Source organism: Prinia subflava, chromosome Z, assembly GCF_021018805.1.
Source record: "Prinia subflava isolate CZ2003 ecotype Zambia chromosome Z, Cam_Psub_1.2, whole genome shotgun sequence".
Classification (NCBI taxonomy): Eukaryota; Metazoa; Chordata; class Aves; order Passeriformes; family Cisticolidae; genus Prinia; species Prinia subflava.
In genome coordinates, this window is record NC_086283.1 from 39,579,403 (window position 1) to 39,598,556 (window position 19,154).

Here is a 19,154-nt window from a genome sequence, read left to right on the forward strand (position 1 = left end):
TCCTGTGGCCTACTAATTCATCTGTTGAAGAAAGAAGGACAGATCAGAAAAGGACTTCAATACGGCAGAGTTGTAGTATTGAATTCATAATCTGAATCCAAACAGCACTAACCTCCCACACGTATAGATACAGCCTCAAGGCTCATGCAACAAACAAGAATAAGGATAAGCATAACACCTAAAAACAGAATTCACAGGAGCAACCTCTGCTGAAGGAGAGACAAGACAGAATGGAGAGGGACAGAGACTTTGGTCTAGAATGGGAAGAAATGAGTACTGGTGAGAGACTTCAAATCTCATTCCATCTGAAACACACACACTACTAGCCTCTACCTCAGCTATGGTCTGCTTTCCAACAGCACAGGAGCAGAATCCAGATTTGACACCTCATGAGTGAGTTATTTTCTTTGAAAACATGTTCTGTTCTTAAAACATCACACCAGGCATGTCAGCACTGACCTAACCCTCCCAAGGGTCTTAAATAGAGCAATGCTCACCCTTTTTCTCACTTTCTAATTCTTTGATGTGAACTGAAACAGGCTAACAGGCTTCCCTTAGCCTCTGAAAAGCCTATACATGGCTTATGGACCAAATAAACAAACACCTTCCCTCACATGGGGCCTGACACAGCCCAGATGCTCTCACTTGCCTCCCCACTCCTCAGTGGGGTGCGGAGAGAACAGGAAAAGCAAAACCGAGTCAGGGATCAAGATAAAGACAGCTGACTAGGTGAAGGAAATAGCTGCCTCCCATCTTCTTCTTCTGCTACCACAGCTGTATTGCTTGCTGAGCATGATGCTGGATGGTATGGCATTTCCTTTGGAAACAGGAAAGTTTTGAGGCTGTGCAAGTGCCATTCAGGCCCAGCCAAAACACTGGTGTGTTATTAACAACTTTTTACCCATAAACAGAACACACAGCACCTACATTTTGGCACAAATATACAGCAAGAAGGTAGTAGCCATTAGTCTTAGCACTCGGTAATTCCAGACAAAACATCTCCAGATGCTTCTCAGGGCTTCTGATCTGAAACACTTAGATCTCTCCCTGTATACCAAAAAGAACTCAGAGACTTCAAACATTTAAATCCATTAAAACATTCTTGAAGGAACTCATATGCATTAAAAAGCAAGGCTACAGAAGACACCAAGCCAAATTGCTCCTTCCCATACTGATACCACTGTCTCCATTTGTGCCAGTGTATTATTTCACTGAAGCACTATTCATGTTAACAGCCCAATGAGCTGAACTGACCAAGGCAAGAGGCCAAACCATATAGTGCATATAGCTGTAGCTTTGTTCATTTATTTCCACATTACCTCAGTAGTTAACCAAGCATTTGAAGAAATCTATTACTGGGTAGATTCTTAATACAACCTCTCCTCATCACAGAAGCTCAGTAAAGTAAGATCAAGACTAAAAGTACACATCTTTAAAAACTCTTGGAAGGCATTACAATCAAAACAAAAAGTAGCAGAATTTTTATTATTGTCTTGCTTGGAAACATCACTTTAAAAAAAGAGGAAGGAAACCTAACAATTTTCTCATGCATACATATTCCAGCCAGAATCAACAGATAATTCATCTCATGTGTCAAAAAAATCCCAAGAGAAGTTCTTCTCAATTCTATTAATACTATATGGCCAACACTAGTCTCTGTGAATTCCAGTCCTGTTACTGATGTGGTTCATCAGAACAGACTACAAAAATTGTTTCCAGTTTGCTTCTCAATTGCACAGCTACAGCTTTTTTTTACAGGAATATGAAATTATCAAATGGGAGTTAAAACACATTTTTATAGTTTTCAGAAACACAGGTTTTATGCAAGGGAAAATAATTTAAAAAACCCCAACATAAAATTGGGAAAAAAATCATAATAAGTGCCAAAATAATTTGCAAATAAATATAAATTTGCAAATACACTGTATGAATAAACTATGTGTTACTTACTCCCTGCTTAGCTACTAGGAATCATCAGCATTATTTAGAGTGGTAGAAAACCTAAGCAATAAACTTGAAAACAGAAAATTTCATTCCTACTTTTTCTTATGACTAATTCTGCTCCTCTCCACTAGTGGGAAGAATAAGTTTTACAAATGTTAGGTATATAAACATTGCTGATAAGGAACAAAACAGCTGCCTCAGTCAGAGATTAAACCATTCTCCCAAAACAAAAACTTACAGAAGTTTATTGTCAAAAGGTAAATAAGAATTAAAAAATTAAATACAAATATCCCTATTATCATGATAAACGTCTCTTGGCTTATCTGGCACAATGGACCAAGGAGGGAAAAAATATAAAAAAGCAGTTTAATGTACATTGTCACTTCTGCTTTTATGCTCTCTACTTCAACTGTGCTTTCCTCCAATGAAAACTCTCTCTCAAAAAAACTGAGCTATCTCTTGACAGACCTTGCAAAATCTTCCAGAAATGTGATAAAATAGGAGAATTTGTGCAAAGGAAAAAAAAATTCATCCTGTGAAACTTTAAACTAGATCAGGGCATATCTTTAAGAGATGTAGGGGAGCTGCAGCTCTGGCAAGTAGCTGCTAGACTGAAAAGTCAACCCTGGAGTGTCTCCACTTCAAGAACAAGAACAACACTTCCTGCTCCTCACATAGGACAGGATATTGGGATTAGATGAACAACTTCACACAATAGACTAGGTTCTTAAAATCCAAACTGTCTTACTATTTGTTTCTACAAGTTAAACAAGGCCAGCTCCAAAGATATCTTATGCTAGGATATAAGGGTACTGTAACATAAACCTCATATTTTTAACATCCACATACATAAAAAACCAGGATTGTACTAGACTGAAATGTGTGTTTTTTCCCAGCATTTTGAATATTTATATACATGATGCAAAAGACAAAGTCATTTTATATCTAGAATTCTATCTTTAGAGTAATCACCTTTTTATTTTTCTTCAGGTGATTTATTCATCCATGAATTCCAAAACATCTTTTCTTAATGAATATATTTTAGCAGTCAACTGAAAAGGGAAGTCTGTTAGCAGGAAGAAAGTAAACAGTTTGCAGAAGTTGGCAACATAGATTACTAACAGTACTTGTTTCTCAGCACAGAGCTGCTGGAAAACTACTTGATTTCTGCATGTTTCATTTTCTGAAAGTATTTTCATTGTAATTCCCAGAGTAAAGAACTCTGAAGATGTGGTAAAGTTGTGCAAAAGATCACTACATGCAAAGAACAGCTGTTTGCTTTCACTAACAAAGAAAAAAAGACCCTGCACTGAGAAGTAACCATAAATAGGCACAGCATACTCCTTACATAGGCAAAACTCAAGAGATTTCAGTGGGAGTTCTGCCATGTTTAATGCAGGATAATACTGCTCTTTCACAGGCAGGATCAAAGAGGAAATAAGCATAGCACAGGCAAATCCCACAGGATGTCCACACAATTGTTCCGCACCCAAAAGATGGGAAGGAATCTACTGTGAAGCAATTTCAGCGATACTGCTGCTGAGTGACTAATAGCTCAAAATATCAAGTTTCCTACTCCATGGCTCCAGTTGGAAGAGCAGCCAAGAAAACATTCTTACATATCAAGATGAGCGTGAGAACTTTGTTTTGTGGATTTAGGAGAGGAAATACAAGAAAAAAGACTTCTCAGAAAACTTCTCAGAGTGTATTTTAAATCTGTATTGCGTGTCAGGGCAAGGGGGTGGTGGTGTTCAGCCTCTTCAACAGATGTCTTTGAATATTTGCCAGCAGAAAACACACACACAAAAAAAAAAAAAAAAAAAAAAAAAAAAAAAAAAAAAAAAAAAAGGAGCTGTGCAAGGCTCTGGGAGTTAACTGACCTCCACCTAATGTAGTAACTACATGTTTAGTCTCAGGAACCCTCTCTACTACCTCCATGGATCCACGACAGAACATCCTGCTGATCCTACTTCTGAGTTTGGTTGTCTGCCTCCACTAGAAGTAAACAACATGATCTGGACTCTAATCCCGGCAGATTCAGTTCCAGTTTGCCTACTGTTTAATCCATATGCAGTTACAGTTCTCCTACTGGAACAAGCCTCTATACAGACACTTTCCACACCTCAGAGTGTATAATTTCATTTGGAAAATATTACTACAAATAATCCTAATGAAATAGTTCAGCATTAAATCTCAGCTCTCTTGATAAAAAAAGTTTCTGAATTTAGTCATTGAAGTCAATTAAAAAAGTTATGTGGCTTGTTCATTACAATTACTTTATAATTACTGTTTTTGGCAATGACATTAGAGAGCAAGTAAATGTTTTTAATCAGTTAGATGTTAATTTAAAGATCTTGGTTCAATCTTGAACTCTGTCATGTATTGATTGCCTCATTTATTTTATCAATGTGTGCACAGTGACATTAAAAGTTCTATAAATCAGCTTTTAATGACACTTTGGGAAAAAATCATGCAATGGTTCCCAAATCACTTTCAAAATCTAATATTCAAAACTTACTAATCAAGAAGTGAAAATGCAAAATAGAGAAAAATTATCACAGGTAATCACTTGATCTAAATCTACTGAAGAAAAAATATTTGAATATAATGACAATTTATGATACTACTGATTTAAAAAGTAGTTATTGTGGTGGACTTTGTATGTATATAACCTGGTTTTAAAACCTAAAATCCTTCTGAGATTCTAGAGGAGCATCCATCACTCACAGCAGTTTTATAAAGCATGAAATCAGCAAAGCAGTAGTTTCTTTTTCCAATGCCACATTACCTTTTTTTTTAACCCAGAAAGTGTATAACGGACAGAAAAAACTTTTAAAAATTTTCTCAGACTGCCATCATCTGATCAATAGAAACTCTGGAACGCTATGTACTGCTCATGAAGTTTTTTTTCTTAAAAAGAGAAGGAACTTCAGTGCAGTGCTTTGATTGTAGCTAAACTGACCTGTTACTAGATAAAACTCTAACATAAATTTATATTGCATTAGAAATAAAGAATTTGGCCTCATTAGATCAGAAGTCTAAGAAACTTTATGCTCTTCCCTTGGAAAGTGCCTAACACCACATGCTTTGAAGAGTAATGAAAGAAAAAATTGACAGTTTGAGGCATAAACAAAGGGATACAGATGACGCTTTCCAAATCTTGAGCCTGCAGCCTTCAGCATAGTATTAACATGTCAGGTTGGAATCATTAACTACTGATTACTAGATATTAAATGCCCCAAAACTCACCATACTTCCATATTTTAGTAAAATGTTAGGTTTATAAAATCAAAGAACTCTTAATATCAATTTAAATTTACTGTTGAGTTTAAACTGCAGATGCAACAACTGGATGAACCCATGTATCAAATGACACCGCCAGATATAATCTAAAATACAGCTGAATCCAAATTTTCAACAATTTGGATGACAGAGCTTTTGTTGCCTCATTCAGAGAGACTATGTAGGTACTAATAATTTTTTTTAAGACAAAGCCTTCTAAAGGACTTTTAAACTGGCCAGCTTAAAGACTGCACATTCTGAATTACCATTCACATTTGATAATTTTGCCCAGATTTAGCAGATGGGAATTAAAACTGTTGTTTCTAAACTGGAAGCCATCTCAGACAGGTTTATATACACATACAAACCACTATACCTATGCACTACAGACATTTTGAATACTTGATAATTCAATTCAACCATAGCCCATAAATAGTAAAGTCTAAATGTCTAATGAAACTGAGTAACTCAGTAAAAAAGTAAAGGTTTACTGAAGGATTTCCTAATTTCAGAGGCAACAGATTATTTTCTTTCCAGTGCCAGAAGTGCAACACAGAGGTAATGGGGTGGTTAATCTATGAGACATGGCAAAATAGCCTGAGGAACAACTTATGTCTAAACTTTATTCTCACACTACATTGGGATAACAGTTCAAACATCCTTTCTAAACTTATCTCTTCTGCTGTAACAGTAAGAACAGCTACATAATCAGTAACTGATGTACAATCCAATAGCAGTACTTTAAGGCATCTTCCTAAACCCCACAAACAGCACATTTCAACGAACTTCAGTGGAATATTACCATACTGTCATAATTTGATGTACAAACACTTTACCACCATCTTTTGAATGATTTTCAGGCTTAGCCCGACTTTTAGTATGTAGTACTGACAAAGACATTGGAGCCTTCATCAGACAGTTTGTTTAATTATGGGGTTAAAAAGAAAAATATCTGCTCAGAGCATCGATACATCTTTTTTCGAATAAGTGGTTTCATTAACATTTTCAGTGATTCTGATCAATATTTTTGAATTGCCCAAGCATCTGGCCAAATTCAAAAGGAGAAAGATTGCTCCAAATCCATAGATATTTTATGAAGGAGCTCAGTACTTTCAGATCTGCTAGGCTCCATTATATACACGGTTGCTTCTTTACCCCCAATGCTATTTAGATTGTATTTTTTACCTTCAGAGTTGTTTCCCAAAGAAGACACATGGCACTTTCACTGTACACTGAATTCAGACTATTGTTAAGATTAGCTTATCGCTAAATGATGATACATTTTTGCACACAGAAGTGCAACTGGAAAAATTACTGTGCTAATGCATTTCAGCTGTTAGCAGCGGAGCTGGCTAAATGAGTGGCCAGCATTTATTACCAAACAAAGTTGTCACAAATGCAATCCATTACATCAGAAAGGGAAATACCATGCTTCTTCTGACACCCATCTTTTTTTCTGCCTGCTAGGAATTCTAGTTGTGAGTTTCACTGCTCTGAGGACAGACAGGTCTTTTCCATACACTTACCCTCTGACAGCATGAATAAGTCTCAGTGATGGATAGGCGGTTCGAACTTTCAATTTATTCTTAAGGATTAATGCATTAACCCACTCCACATGCTTCTCTCCACCTTTGACCATGAAAGCTGGGATCCAAAGGACACTGTCATTCAGCATGGACAGTCTACGCACAAATTTTTCTCTGTCACTCTCATTCCGAAAGCCTCCAAATGCTCTTTGTACAACTGATGGGTTCATGGTAATAAAATCAGATTTAGTTCCCACATCGGCAGCAAACTCCACCACAGGAGCTAGATTGCACCTGAAGAGGAAGAAATTAATGGAAAAATGAAAATAAATATGAAACATTAACTCAGAAAAATGTGTGCATGAAGGGAAAGCTAAAAATGAACATGCAAGCCTATTTCAATTTAATGTGAGAAAAAAATACCAGTGGCAACAGGTGTGATAACAAAGTATTTTACTTAAGTTGCACAAGGATCAGACCAATTTTTGAAAACACTGTGAAAAAAAAAGCTTGTGAAAAGAAAGCTGTGAGAAGAAAAATTCCTCTTTGGAACCACTTGGAAACCATCTCATCATGCTCTAGAACGCATCAACATCTAAAGCAGCATTTGTGAATAATATGCTTTCTTAAACCTATTACCTTTCATTATTTGTTTATCATTATATAACTGACAGCTCTCACACAAACAAAGCCATACTAGCAAAATAAGGCATAATTTATACAGTTTAGTCTATGCAGTTTTATCTTACTTTACTTATAAAAGAGCATTTAAATGTTATTTATAAACTAACTTTACCCCATCTTTAAATGAGTTTTTGGTACTTTCATTTTGAAAAGTTTTTGGTATTATCACTGCAGTTGGTAAGACATTTAGAAATTTAGTATTTTTATTTGACTTAGAACTGTGATTTTTAGAAAAAAGTATCAAACTTTCAATTTTTTGTTCATATCTCATTTTCAAACCTTCTTTAATTTTGCAGTAGCTTTGTACCTTTTTCCTAGGGTTGAGAAGTTCTCATTGTGCCATTGTTCAGTAGATTTTTACCCCATTTACATAAACACATAGATATATAACAACACAAATGCGCTGAGTGCAGGTGACAACATGCTATTCAGAAATTCAGCAACCAGTATGATCTGACTGAAACAAATCATCTCCACAACATCCTCAATGAATTAGCCTGTAGCTGATATGCTCCAAAAAATGTATCCCGACACAACAATATTTTCATAACTTAACAGACAGCTCTGTTGAGGCAAAGGATGGTAAGAAGCAGTGTTGGAATGGGTTCCTCCAAAATATTTGCATGTTATCACATTCTTAATATAAACAGTATTCCATTATTTCTGCAATTTTTTATCCACTAGTTTCTTCCAATGCCAGATGGCATAAAATGACATAATGTCCAATGACATAAAAATAACTCGGCATTACTTAAAATCAACTGATGACCTAGTCCTGTCTGATAATACTAATTACCCAGAAAATAATTTTCATTATGTAATTTTCAGGTCAAGAAGTGGTCCTATCTTCTTCAGAAATATATTCTGAAGACTATAAAGTAAACATATTCCTAGGAGATAAAGAAGTCCAAGTTTCTGACAACATGTGGGCAGATGTAGGCTAAGGAAATAGATTTACATTTTTCATTATCTTTACACATCTATTGCACAAACCATCTGCAAGCATTTCACGCTGCTAAGAGTACTATCTTCTAGAAAACGGTAGTTAGGGCATGAGAAAAACTCCCACTAAATTTAATACTAGCTTTGTAAATTGTTTCTGAAAACCTTAATGCATGAGTTTACAACCTACCATTATTAAAAGCTTTTTAAAATCTAAAAATAAACATGATACAATAATCAAACCAAGTACTTAAAACCAACCAATCAAATTCACTGAATTACTGCCGCTTTTGAAAACACCTCTTTTAAGGGCAGATTGCACAATATAATGAGGGATTTGTATTGTGGGTTTGTTTTAGTAGTCACATATACACACATGATGAAATCTATTACTTAAAAATGTAGACAGATCTTGACATTGCAAATGCTGCTGTGAGTCCAAGTTTGAGAAACAGACCATGTATGTATCAACATCACCATGTTTACAAAGCTGTATGCCATATGCATATATCATATGTCATTACTGCTACATCAGTAACTCATATCTGTATTTTAGAAGGGTACACAGCGTAAGCAGTATAGACTCTATCGTACTGCATATTCAGATTTTTCAAGTATAACTTCAGAAAATAATGAGCAATCCAAATACACTCAGTAACAACAGGACTGCAACGCATTACCGCCCTTATTGTAAAAGGGCTTGCTTATAACCAGTGTGAATCTAACCTCCTTCACTTTAAAATTATTTCACCTTGTGCAACAGGCTGGGCAAAAAAGTTTATCCTTATATTTCTTTTATGTTTCAGGACTAATAAAAGTGGCTGTTGTCTATTTATATATACACTTGAGTGTATGTATATAGCTTTTATCTGTTTTGGAGCTTTTATCTTAACCTCTAATACATCTTTATGCTACTCCACAGTTTCATACTGTTGTTGGAATTCTTAAGTTTATTTTGTTAGAAGATGTCAATGACCTCGCACCAATTATCAAGATTCTTTCAAGATAACTTCACATTCAGAGGCAAACATACATATACTAATTTTCTTTCATATGAAATGAAAAAGTCTATTAACTGAACAACTTTTAAATAATCATAGCAATACCCTTCTCTTACAGTATTTTTTAAATTCTAGCTAATTTTCCCTAAGGCACAGAATGCCAAATATAATCACAACTGAGATGAAGTAGTGAGGCTGTTTCTGCACGAAAAGCTTTACCATTACATACCTAGGGATTTATTCAGTGTAAATAAAACCATACTTTCATTAGGGTTTTTTAAGGAATAATATATAGAAGATTGTAATTTACACAATTTCCTCTTTCTCACATGGCACATTATTAGTACCGTGCTACATATGAATGCATATTTACAATGTCTTGCAGCATAGTACCCTTTTCCATTCATTCTAAAAACAACTTCAGTGTTGTCTTCATGTTAGCATGCAAGTAAGCAAGCAGCTACAGGTGAAAGCTGAGCAAGACAAACTTGCTATGCTACTGGTACTGAGAATATAAGAACAGTAATTAAGAGTCACATTTAACACTGAAGATTGACTTAATTAAGCAAATAGCTGAAAATGAGTATTCATAATAGATCACGTTATAAAAAGATTTGCACATCTCCTAGATCTCCTTCTCCTGAGCTGTTTCCAGACACAAAGATGGAATGAGTTTCCTCCCAGTAAAAATAATTTTCTAAAATAATGGTTATAATGAGTTCCTTTGCTATTTTTTCCATAAAAATTTTGTTTCAGTATATTGCTTGAAACAAACAATCTTATGGGTATTTTTTCCTATAAAAAAACATTTAATCAGAAGCTCTACTACTTCTTTCTCTTGCACAGAACTAGCAAATACAGTTATTATTTGTTCCCTTACTTCTTGTAAGCAGTGTCTATGGCAGAAATGCTTAGAAAATGGTCTAATGAGACAAAGATTGATACATTTGAGAGTGGATGTTAGAAAAAGACTTAAGTGTACGGGAAACAGTCATGATTCATGTGATTGGTAGTATCACAGGCAATAATATCTATCGTACCTCAAATTAATGCTACAGTGCCTGTTCTTCCCATGACATCAGAGCAGATCATAGACAAAACCTCTGCGCAACAAGGTGATTACTCTGAACTTAGTATTAGGCCTCAATTATATTACTTAGAAAATCTCTAAGCTTACAGAGGCACCTAACTTACACAAATACTATGTGCAACCATGACACTAAAAGGCAAATATATCTATAAAATATTCTCAGTAGAACTACAGGAGTTTCCACACATGAGCTTTCAGTGTGATAACATAAGATTTCCAACTTAAAAATGCACTGCAATGCTATCACTAAGAAGAGCTCTGGAATAAAAGGGAAAAATTGATAATGTCTGGAATATTATGTTGTATTTGAGCTTGAGTAAAACAACTGAGATACTAAGACATGCAAACCAAAAAGTGTCAGTGATTGAAAACCTGCTTCTTCCACAATCACCTGTAGCATGTATTAGTTATAGTGGGATACGTTAAGAAAAAGTGTGGGGAAAAAACTCCGAATGGCTGGAGTTGTATGCCATGAGAAAAAAATGAAGAATGGAGTAGGTGCTTCTATGCCACACTTTCACCAGGCTGGGTGATCATCCCTGGGTTTGCTGTGCCATCTTCAGGGTCCAAACATCCATAACATACATAGTCTTTTAGAGAGCAGAGCTTACCAAAGAAAATAATGCAACCAAAATCACTAAAATATGCTCAAATGAGAAGTCAGTTATTCCACAGAGATTCAGTTCAGCTTGCTTTGTCGCTAACAAGTATATACAAAGGTCCAGTGCATAGTATTCATAGACCATATTTCAAGTTAATTTAAAATAAAAGCCATTCAAATTTCCTTGAGTAAAACGGTTAACATTTCCAATTTATCTGACATTGAGAACCAGAAGAATTTTCTACCTACACTAGAATAGTGCAAGAAATGGCCACGAATCTGTACACTACTTAATTCTCTAACAATTGGTGGACTTTAGGTTTACAAGTTGATATGATTACTTTAAAAACAGGGAAAGAAGTGCTTTATAGCAATGCTTTGTTTCATTAGTATCTTCTCTTGGTAGAGCAAAGCCAAAAATATCAGTTACACAGTAATTACCACATACATTCTGAGAAGACAAAAATGAAAATCAAGTTGTTGCTGGCAGACATATTAAACCTTTCTGAAACGTAAGGCACTACACCTAGATTAGTGTCAATAACATACACTCCTTTCCTGAAAGGGTTCATATCCAGATTCTAGAAGGAATGAAAACAGTAATCTCAAATTAAGTAATTCATGCCATTTTAAAGAAATAATTGGACATGAAAGAAAAATTAAAGGACTGAGCAAGCAGGAGAAGAAAAATGAGTTGATACTGAAGGGAGCCTCAGAGCTAAACTACACTCTACTCAATCTACATGCAAGAAGTACATTGCCCTAATACTTGCACGTATATAGCATATTTTCTCACCTGGCTCTCCAAATAAAGATGTGCAGCAGTGCTGTGGTAACTTTCATACACAACCAAAAAGGAGAGATTAAAAAAAAAAAAAACAAAACCAAACCAAAACAAAAATACCTACCCCTCCCCCCCCAAAAAAACCCTCAAAAAAACACCCCAAACCCATGCACAAACTTTCTATTTCCCCCAACAAATATAATTATTTGTAAAGTGTACGGATTCTCACATGTTCTGCATACTTCTATAGCTACTGAAAAAACTAAAGTTGCTTCAAATTAACCACAGGAATCTGCAATAATAGCGAATCCCCTAACATAACCACTTCATCTCTTTCCCTATCCATGGCAAAATGGATGTCTCATGAGAGCTGCAAGGTTAAGAGGCTTAGGTACAGCATTGCAGATTCTATTCTTACACAATAATCATGAGTTTTTTAGTATGTGCCATGTAAAATACTAACTTGATACACCCCTTCACAACACAAGTTCACAAAAATATGGAATTTATGACTTCAGTATGAAGATGTTTTTTGTAACATCACCTGCTAATAAACTTCATTAATTCCTATTATCCAGATTAGAACATATATAGGTAATCAACAAATTCTTTCTTCCCAGCATCTACCTTGAAATCAGTGACTGAAATCCATCAACTGACAAACCACAGTGGAGTGCCAGAAAAAGTCTGTGACATTTTTAGACAGAGATGCAAAACATATTATTTACACATTTATTGTCTGTCCTGCTGCAAAACTACATGGATTTGTTTTTCTGTTCTTCCCAGTACTATTCCTTTGACAACAAAATAAAGCAATGAATTTCTACCACTGAGAGTTCTTTTGCACATATAAAAAAGTTCAGCCTCTTCAGCCACAAAAGCTACAGCAGCAAAATATTGAAAACTATATTTTAATTAATGAAAAACTAAGAAATGGAACATAGCAGTATCCTGAACGCCTGTACCTTTGCCTTTTTATGTGAAAATACCATCACACATTACTGTTTATAAAGTGCATATTCTATAGGGCAATCATGAAGACCCACAGAACTGTAATTCTGATACAAAAAAATTTTTAAAAATCTGCAACATTATGAGAACAGAAAGAGTTAAAAATTTTATTATCCTTGCAATAAGTTCAGAAAAAAAATATGATTTTCACTGTTTTGGAGAAGCACTTTGGAGTTGTTAAAATTGAATGTAGAAAGCAGCAGTAGTTTGAACTTTCCAAAATGGAGAACAGCTTAAAAGCTGTTAAAAAGCTCACTTCTTAAAACAGCCAATGGGGAATAATAAAGCACAGTGTTTGAGTTTCCAACTGTTTAGAAAACTACTAAACTAAAGGCTTTGTATTATCAACCATAGAAGTAAGTGACTTTAATAGAATAGTATCCTTTTTTCTCAGGATAGTTATTAGAAGATTCAAGGAAGAGTCAGGCTAACCCTATCTGCTCCACATTTGGATGCCTATAGGATATGCATTTATTTAAATAGCCTCTTTAGAACCCATGATCATTTGTATATGGGTGTAAAGAAGTCACTTTCTACTGGTATTTCCTGAGTATTCTAGACTTCTGTCCTTAAATATCCTCCTAAATCACCTACTTAAGGACTAACTCCTTTAAAAAAACCCCAACAACCCTAAAATGCAGCTACATGAGTCAAGCCTTCTCCAAGGCTCTCCTGAGGTGGAGACCACCCACGCCTGGTTCACTAGAACAACTCCACCTTTCTCAGACACTCAAATTCCTGAGCAAGAATATTGGAACATGATGGTTTTCCTTTGCTTTCATTTTATGTTTCAACATAGTGTGACAAGTTTAAGGCAGAAGCAGAAGGCAAAAATAGAGCTGCCACATTTGAGATCTGAAAAGGGTCTAATGAGCTAGTCATGATGTTATTTTTAGAGGAAGACTCATGCTTTAAAATATGTGTGTTAAGTTGGTAACTTTACTTTCAACGGATCTGCTGGCTCCAAGGATTCAGATCTGCTTGGCGCAACAGCCATGGACCAAGCAAGGTGTACTAAAAAATATTTGGAAATGAAAGCTGATATGAATTACAAAAAACAAGTTCCAGAACATAGGTAAATTATTATTCTAAATATCTTTATTCTGACAAATTTATGATGCTTTTTTCCTAGCATCAGAAGGAACAACACACATAAATGAAGCTACTACTAATTTCTTATTAATTTAAATTGTTCTCCTGAAATAAGATACCACACCTGCATGGTATGTTTAGGTCTGTCCTTTTCTTCTGCCTAACATTATCTGCTGTCTTCTGCTCATACCACATAGGATGCTTGCTTCTCCATATCACAATTACTCACAAAAATCAATACACTAGGGAGAAAGTCAATACATCTATTAAAGGATGTATTATTCCAAAAGGAAAAAAAAAAAAAAAAAGGACTACAAGCTTTTTCACATCAAATTCACTAACCACATGGATGGTCAAGTTAAAAAACAAAAGTCAAATTATGTTGGAAAAATAGAGCTGCAGCAAAATTTGCCCCGCAAAATTTTATCATTAGTGATGGCAAAAACAACCATTTAGTTCCTAAATTCTGTCAGAGTCACCAGGAAAAACCTCTAATTGGAAGAGTTGTAACATATAAACTAGGCACTTCTAGCCAAAGACAGAAGCAACTAATATCTTCTCATGGCTGCTCCTTGTCAGAGCAGCCCTAACCTATTGAAAAAGCTTCACTCAACAGGTCTGTTCTCCATAATGTCCAACTGAAATGAAAGGGACTTTTCCAGAATTGGTGTCACCACAAAAAACCCACAATATATTTACTAGGGTTTGTTTGACTGGTTGGTTTTAGCCAAATAACTCCAAAACTGACTGTGGCGTCTGTTTTTGAATATATCTCATCACAAATGTGGAATTAAATTATTTTTAAAAATAAAAAATAAAACCGCTTATTCTGATTTTTGATATTGTTCAAATTCTGAACCCAAAGCTGAACTGTTTGGTATATATTGGCTTCCAGAAGTAATTCCAAGTTACCACCTGGCAATGCTTAGTATTGTTATTTTACACTTGCCCAAAATACAGCTGCATTTCTCAGAAACTCCTATGTAACCACTGCATTTCAAAGTATACCACTTATTATAACAAGCCTATCTGCTCTGTAAGATGCAACAGGTAGCTCAGCCCTGGCTTGGTAATTTCAGCATAAGAAAAAGCAGATAAGGTGGAAACAAGATGTATTTAATCATCTAATCAGGTATTTTGGAATGCTTCAGACTCTCTGGGTATAGTATCAAAATGCAGCACACTTAAGCTCAGCACTGGAAGAGAGCAGTAGGGGCACACAGATCAATAGTTCCTGATGGGCTATAAAAACAGGAGAGGTAAAAAGGAAGGTATACAGCAAAGGGTCTTCTTGCTTCCCATTTTAATTAGACAGACCACATTTTTACTGCCAAAATATGCAAGACTTCACTAATCTAGTGAAATGTCTAAGCGTTTGTCCTTTATTATAATCACCTTCACACTACCTTTATAGAGGACTGAGTTTATCATACTGCAAATATTGTTGGATATCCATTGTGTCCTCTTCATTGCCACAAACCTTCAGTGTCAGGTCAAACCTTCAGTGTCAAACCTTTATCATTAAATTAATGGTATTGTTGGTGTTAACTCTAACATAAGAACTGCTGCTCTAAGAAATAACTCTCAGAGACAATTTTCCTTCAGATTTCATCCCTATTCTCTCCCCTCCCCCCATAAAATACAATAAAAATCAAGGGAATCTATTTAACCAGAAGAGTATGACGTACTTGTCACAGCATATAGGCATAATGCACTTAGCATCAGAGGATTCTACAAAACTGTCCTTCACCAGCCTACACACTTGGACACATTCAGTAACTCCTTTCGAGAATACCATCAGGTGGCACATAAGTGAGGACATTTTACTTCTAGAGAGATCAGATAAAAGTAAAAAGATTAACAGAGTGTCATGGTACGTTTTCAGTAATCGTAACAGCAATATAAGTAAGTGCTCATGAAGCACTCCAAAACTTCGTAATTACACCATTAATTACACATCAAGCGATGCACAACTTTTTCTAAATGGAACATGAGGAATGTAGGAAACTAAATCTGATGAATGATTTGCTTTTTCTTTAACTTCCGTTAAATTAGTTACATGAATTAATTATTTAAAATAAATTATTTGCTATTTAAACAGATGCTATATAACTATACATGTATTGAAACTTAATAAATATCATATAGTTTAAATTATAATATGTAAATTCTAAAACACCTTAACTTTAATTTTTAAATTAAAAAAAAAAATTAAAAATCACTGCATTGAAATTCCCTATAGGCAGCAGGGCCAAGCATGTTATTCCCAAAACACCAGAGATTATTAATCACAATATTGTCAGATTCACTAGTTGTTATACAGATCACTTTAATTGTCATATACCATATGAGAGATGTTTGGTGGAATCATAAAATGGTTTAGGTTGAAAGGGGGCCTTAAAGAGTATCTAGTTCTAAATCCCTCACCTTTCACTAGACCAGGCTGAGTTCTCAGAGCCCCATCCAAACTGGCCCTGAACACTTCCAGGGATGGGGCATCCATAGCTTCTCTGGGCAACCTGCTCCAGTTCCTCACCATTATCACGAAACACCCACATCTCTCTCCAGTCTAAAGAACTGATTAGCAAAAGCAACTTCTTACTGCTCCTATTAAGCTCCACCAAGTCTTTAGAATATTATCTTTCTATAGTTGAACTAGTTAAAACCTCCTATCAGATATCATCACCTAGTTTCATGGCTAGTTAAAACAAGTGGAAGAGCATGCGAATGACTACAAAGATAGTCAGCACATGATTTAAAATAAAGTATGTACCTATCCGTCTCTATGAAAATTTTAATCTAGAAAATCTAGCATCTAATTTTTTCTGTAGTCCTGTGTCCTGGAGTGATGTTACTGTATCCCCTATTGCCTGCTTTGTGCCCATAAAAGGGTCCTACAACTTTAAGCTAAGCCCAGGGAGAGACAAAGAGGAAAGAGAAGCAATAAAATTTTTTCACTGCCTGTGCTTAAAAGCACAGAGCTAAAACTCTCAGTTTCTCCCAACTCGCGGCTTTTTCTCTCCAGAGAAAAAGAGACAGAGTTGTTTCTTTGCTTTTTAAGCTAGCTTTTCATTTGTTAACTGATGCAGAAGTTTTTCCTGGAACTGTAGCTTTGTCTTCTAGAACTGTTCAACTTTTCTCCAATCTTAACACCAAAACATTGCCCGGAGCCCCCCGACACCACACTGTGACCCAGAGGCCAGCTCCAGACTCGGAAAAAGACTGAACCACACCTACAGAAAGAACTCTTGCTCTCTCAAATCAGCAAAAGGTTTTATTGTTCAACATTATTCATTCTTTTCATATCTGTAAACAACTTGCTTTTAAATAAACAGTTTTTTCACTTTCTCCAAGAAAAATCCTTTTGAACCTGTAAGAACCCGTAAAAAACAACTACTAAAACCTACTCTTCATTAAAGGAAACACCTTTTCAGAATGTTTCCTCCTGAATTTGTCCAAAACCAAGACATCCTCTTAAATGAATCACATTTAATCTCAGAGAGAGTACAAAAGCATGCCATAGGCTAAATGCAATTTAAAACTGTGGTAATTACTTTTGGCTTTCCTCTGTAGTAAGTAAGGATACTAATTTGAATAACTAGTTGTACAAGTAAGACTAATAAGGAAAATGAAAGAGAAGTTGCTTCAGTTGCAATTTGTTAAAATAAGTTGCAAATGAAATACAAAACTCATGTATATTCTTCTTTTATTTATGAACTGCAAAACTATTATTTTTCTTTTTCATGTCCTTTTACTATTTATTGTCACCATCATTTTTTAGGATGAATAAAGAAAAAGCAAATAACTCACCATGACTACTATTTCTATATTGTCTTCTCTCACAACCCTTCTGTTTTCTGCCCTTCCACCCTTCTCAAACCAATCAATTGAAAGTTCTGCTTCAGAAGCAAAAGTACCCATCTCTTGCTCAGCATTTTCTACATAATGCCAAGATGTCAGATAAGGTCAGCTTTGACATGATCCCTGAAATCCAAAGGCCCTCTATCCTGTGTGTTTGAAGAATGAATGAAAAGTGAAACATGTAATTTTTTCACTAAACTGCAATAATAGGTTCTTAAACCCATGTGAAGGAATATATTAGGGTGACTTCCAGCTACCTCAGTGGTATCCTGGTTTAACATCAACACACCACACTGAAATTTTACTATATGCTCCACAGAAATAATGTAGTAATTTACAGAAGGCCATCTGTGCTGACCAAAAGTTAAGAAAGAGTATTTTTAAAGGAGAAACCATTTTGCATTTATGCTACCAAGACCTCTATAAGAATATTTTTTTCTGGAATAAGCACAGCAAAAAGCAAAATTAAGTCATGCAAACCTCTCTCTCTTGTTTTAATTTCACTGTAAAACTAATCTTCTTGTCAATGATATAAGCATGAATGGAAATTAGGGGAATCATGTCAATGGATACTGTTTCAGATCAATTTCAGACAATGCCTATAGTATGTACCCCAGGTTAAAACATTTCTCCCAGCTTTTCCCCAAGAAACATTATAGCTTGCATCTTCAACAGCAGATAAAAACTTACCTTATCACGAAGTCATGGCTATCAATCTCTTTTCCACAACCACTCTTCAGAAGAATGCCAGAATTCCCAACAACTGCACAGGTTTTAAATCGGCGATTTTTCATTGGGGAAATTTCAGGGAGAAGGCTGTGCAAATCCTGAGAAATGTTTAGAGTGCGACGTCTGTCCAGTACATAATGAATTACATCTCCTGGCTTGAAGCTGCTTTTGACCACTGAGACATCTCTTTCGGCATCCAAGAACTGCAGAATGTTCTTCCTGCATTGACAGAAAAATGCAGAGGTTAAAACCCAACACTCCCTGCTCGAATGGAGTTTATCTAACAGCAGTATGGACTGTACAAGGAACACAACATAAAGCAGAGGGTAGACAGCATCAGCCCTGCGAGGGTAATTTCCAATGCTTTAGGATGGAGTTAGAGCAAAGCTTCTAGAATGGCGTTCACACTCTGGTTACAATGTAACATAAAAATACTACCCAGCTAGAGGTTAATGACTTGTACACACAAAGGCACAGAGAGACAAAGGAAAAATGACTGAAAATTTGAAGGCATACTATGCTTGACTATCTTCACAAAATTTTGGAATTAAGACATTTTTAAAAAGGGCTGTGGCAGTTTGTTTTCATAAAAACAAACTGAAATGCA

General features: G+C 35.4%; 1 protein-coding gene across 2 annotated transcripts in view; it reads right to left on the minus strand.

Moving 5' to 3' along the window:
- Positions 1–19,154, minus strand: part of ST8SIA4 (ST8 alpha-N-acetyl-neuraminide alpha-2,8-sialyltransferase 4) — a 53,401-nt gene that overhangs the window by 20,398 nt on the left and 13,849 nt on the right. For both annotated transcript variants that reach the window (XM_063423165.1, XM_063423164.1), the window contains 2 exons: positions 18,509–18,766; positions 6,753–7,046 (listed from right to left, as the gene is read on the minus strand). In XM_063423165.1, coding sequence (XP_063279235.1) covers positions 6,753–7,046; positions 18,509–18,766 — 552 coding nt within the window. The remainder of the gene's footprint in view (positions 1–6,752; positions 7,047–18,508; positions 18,767–19,154) is intronic.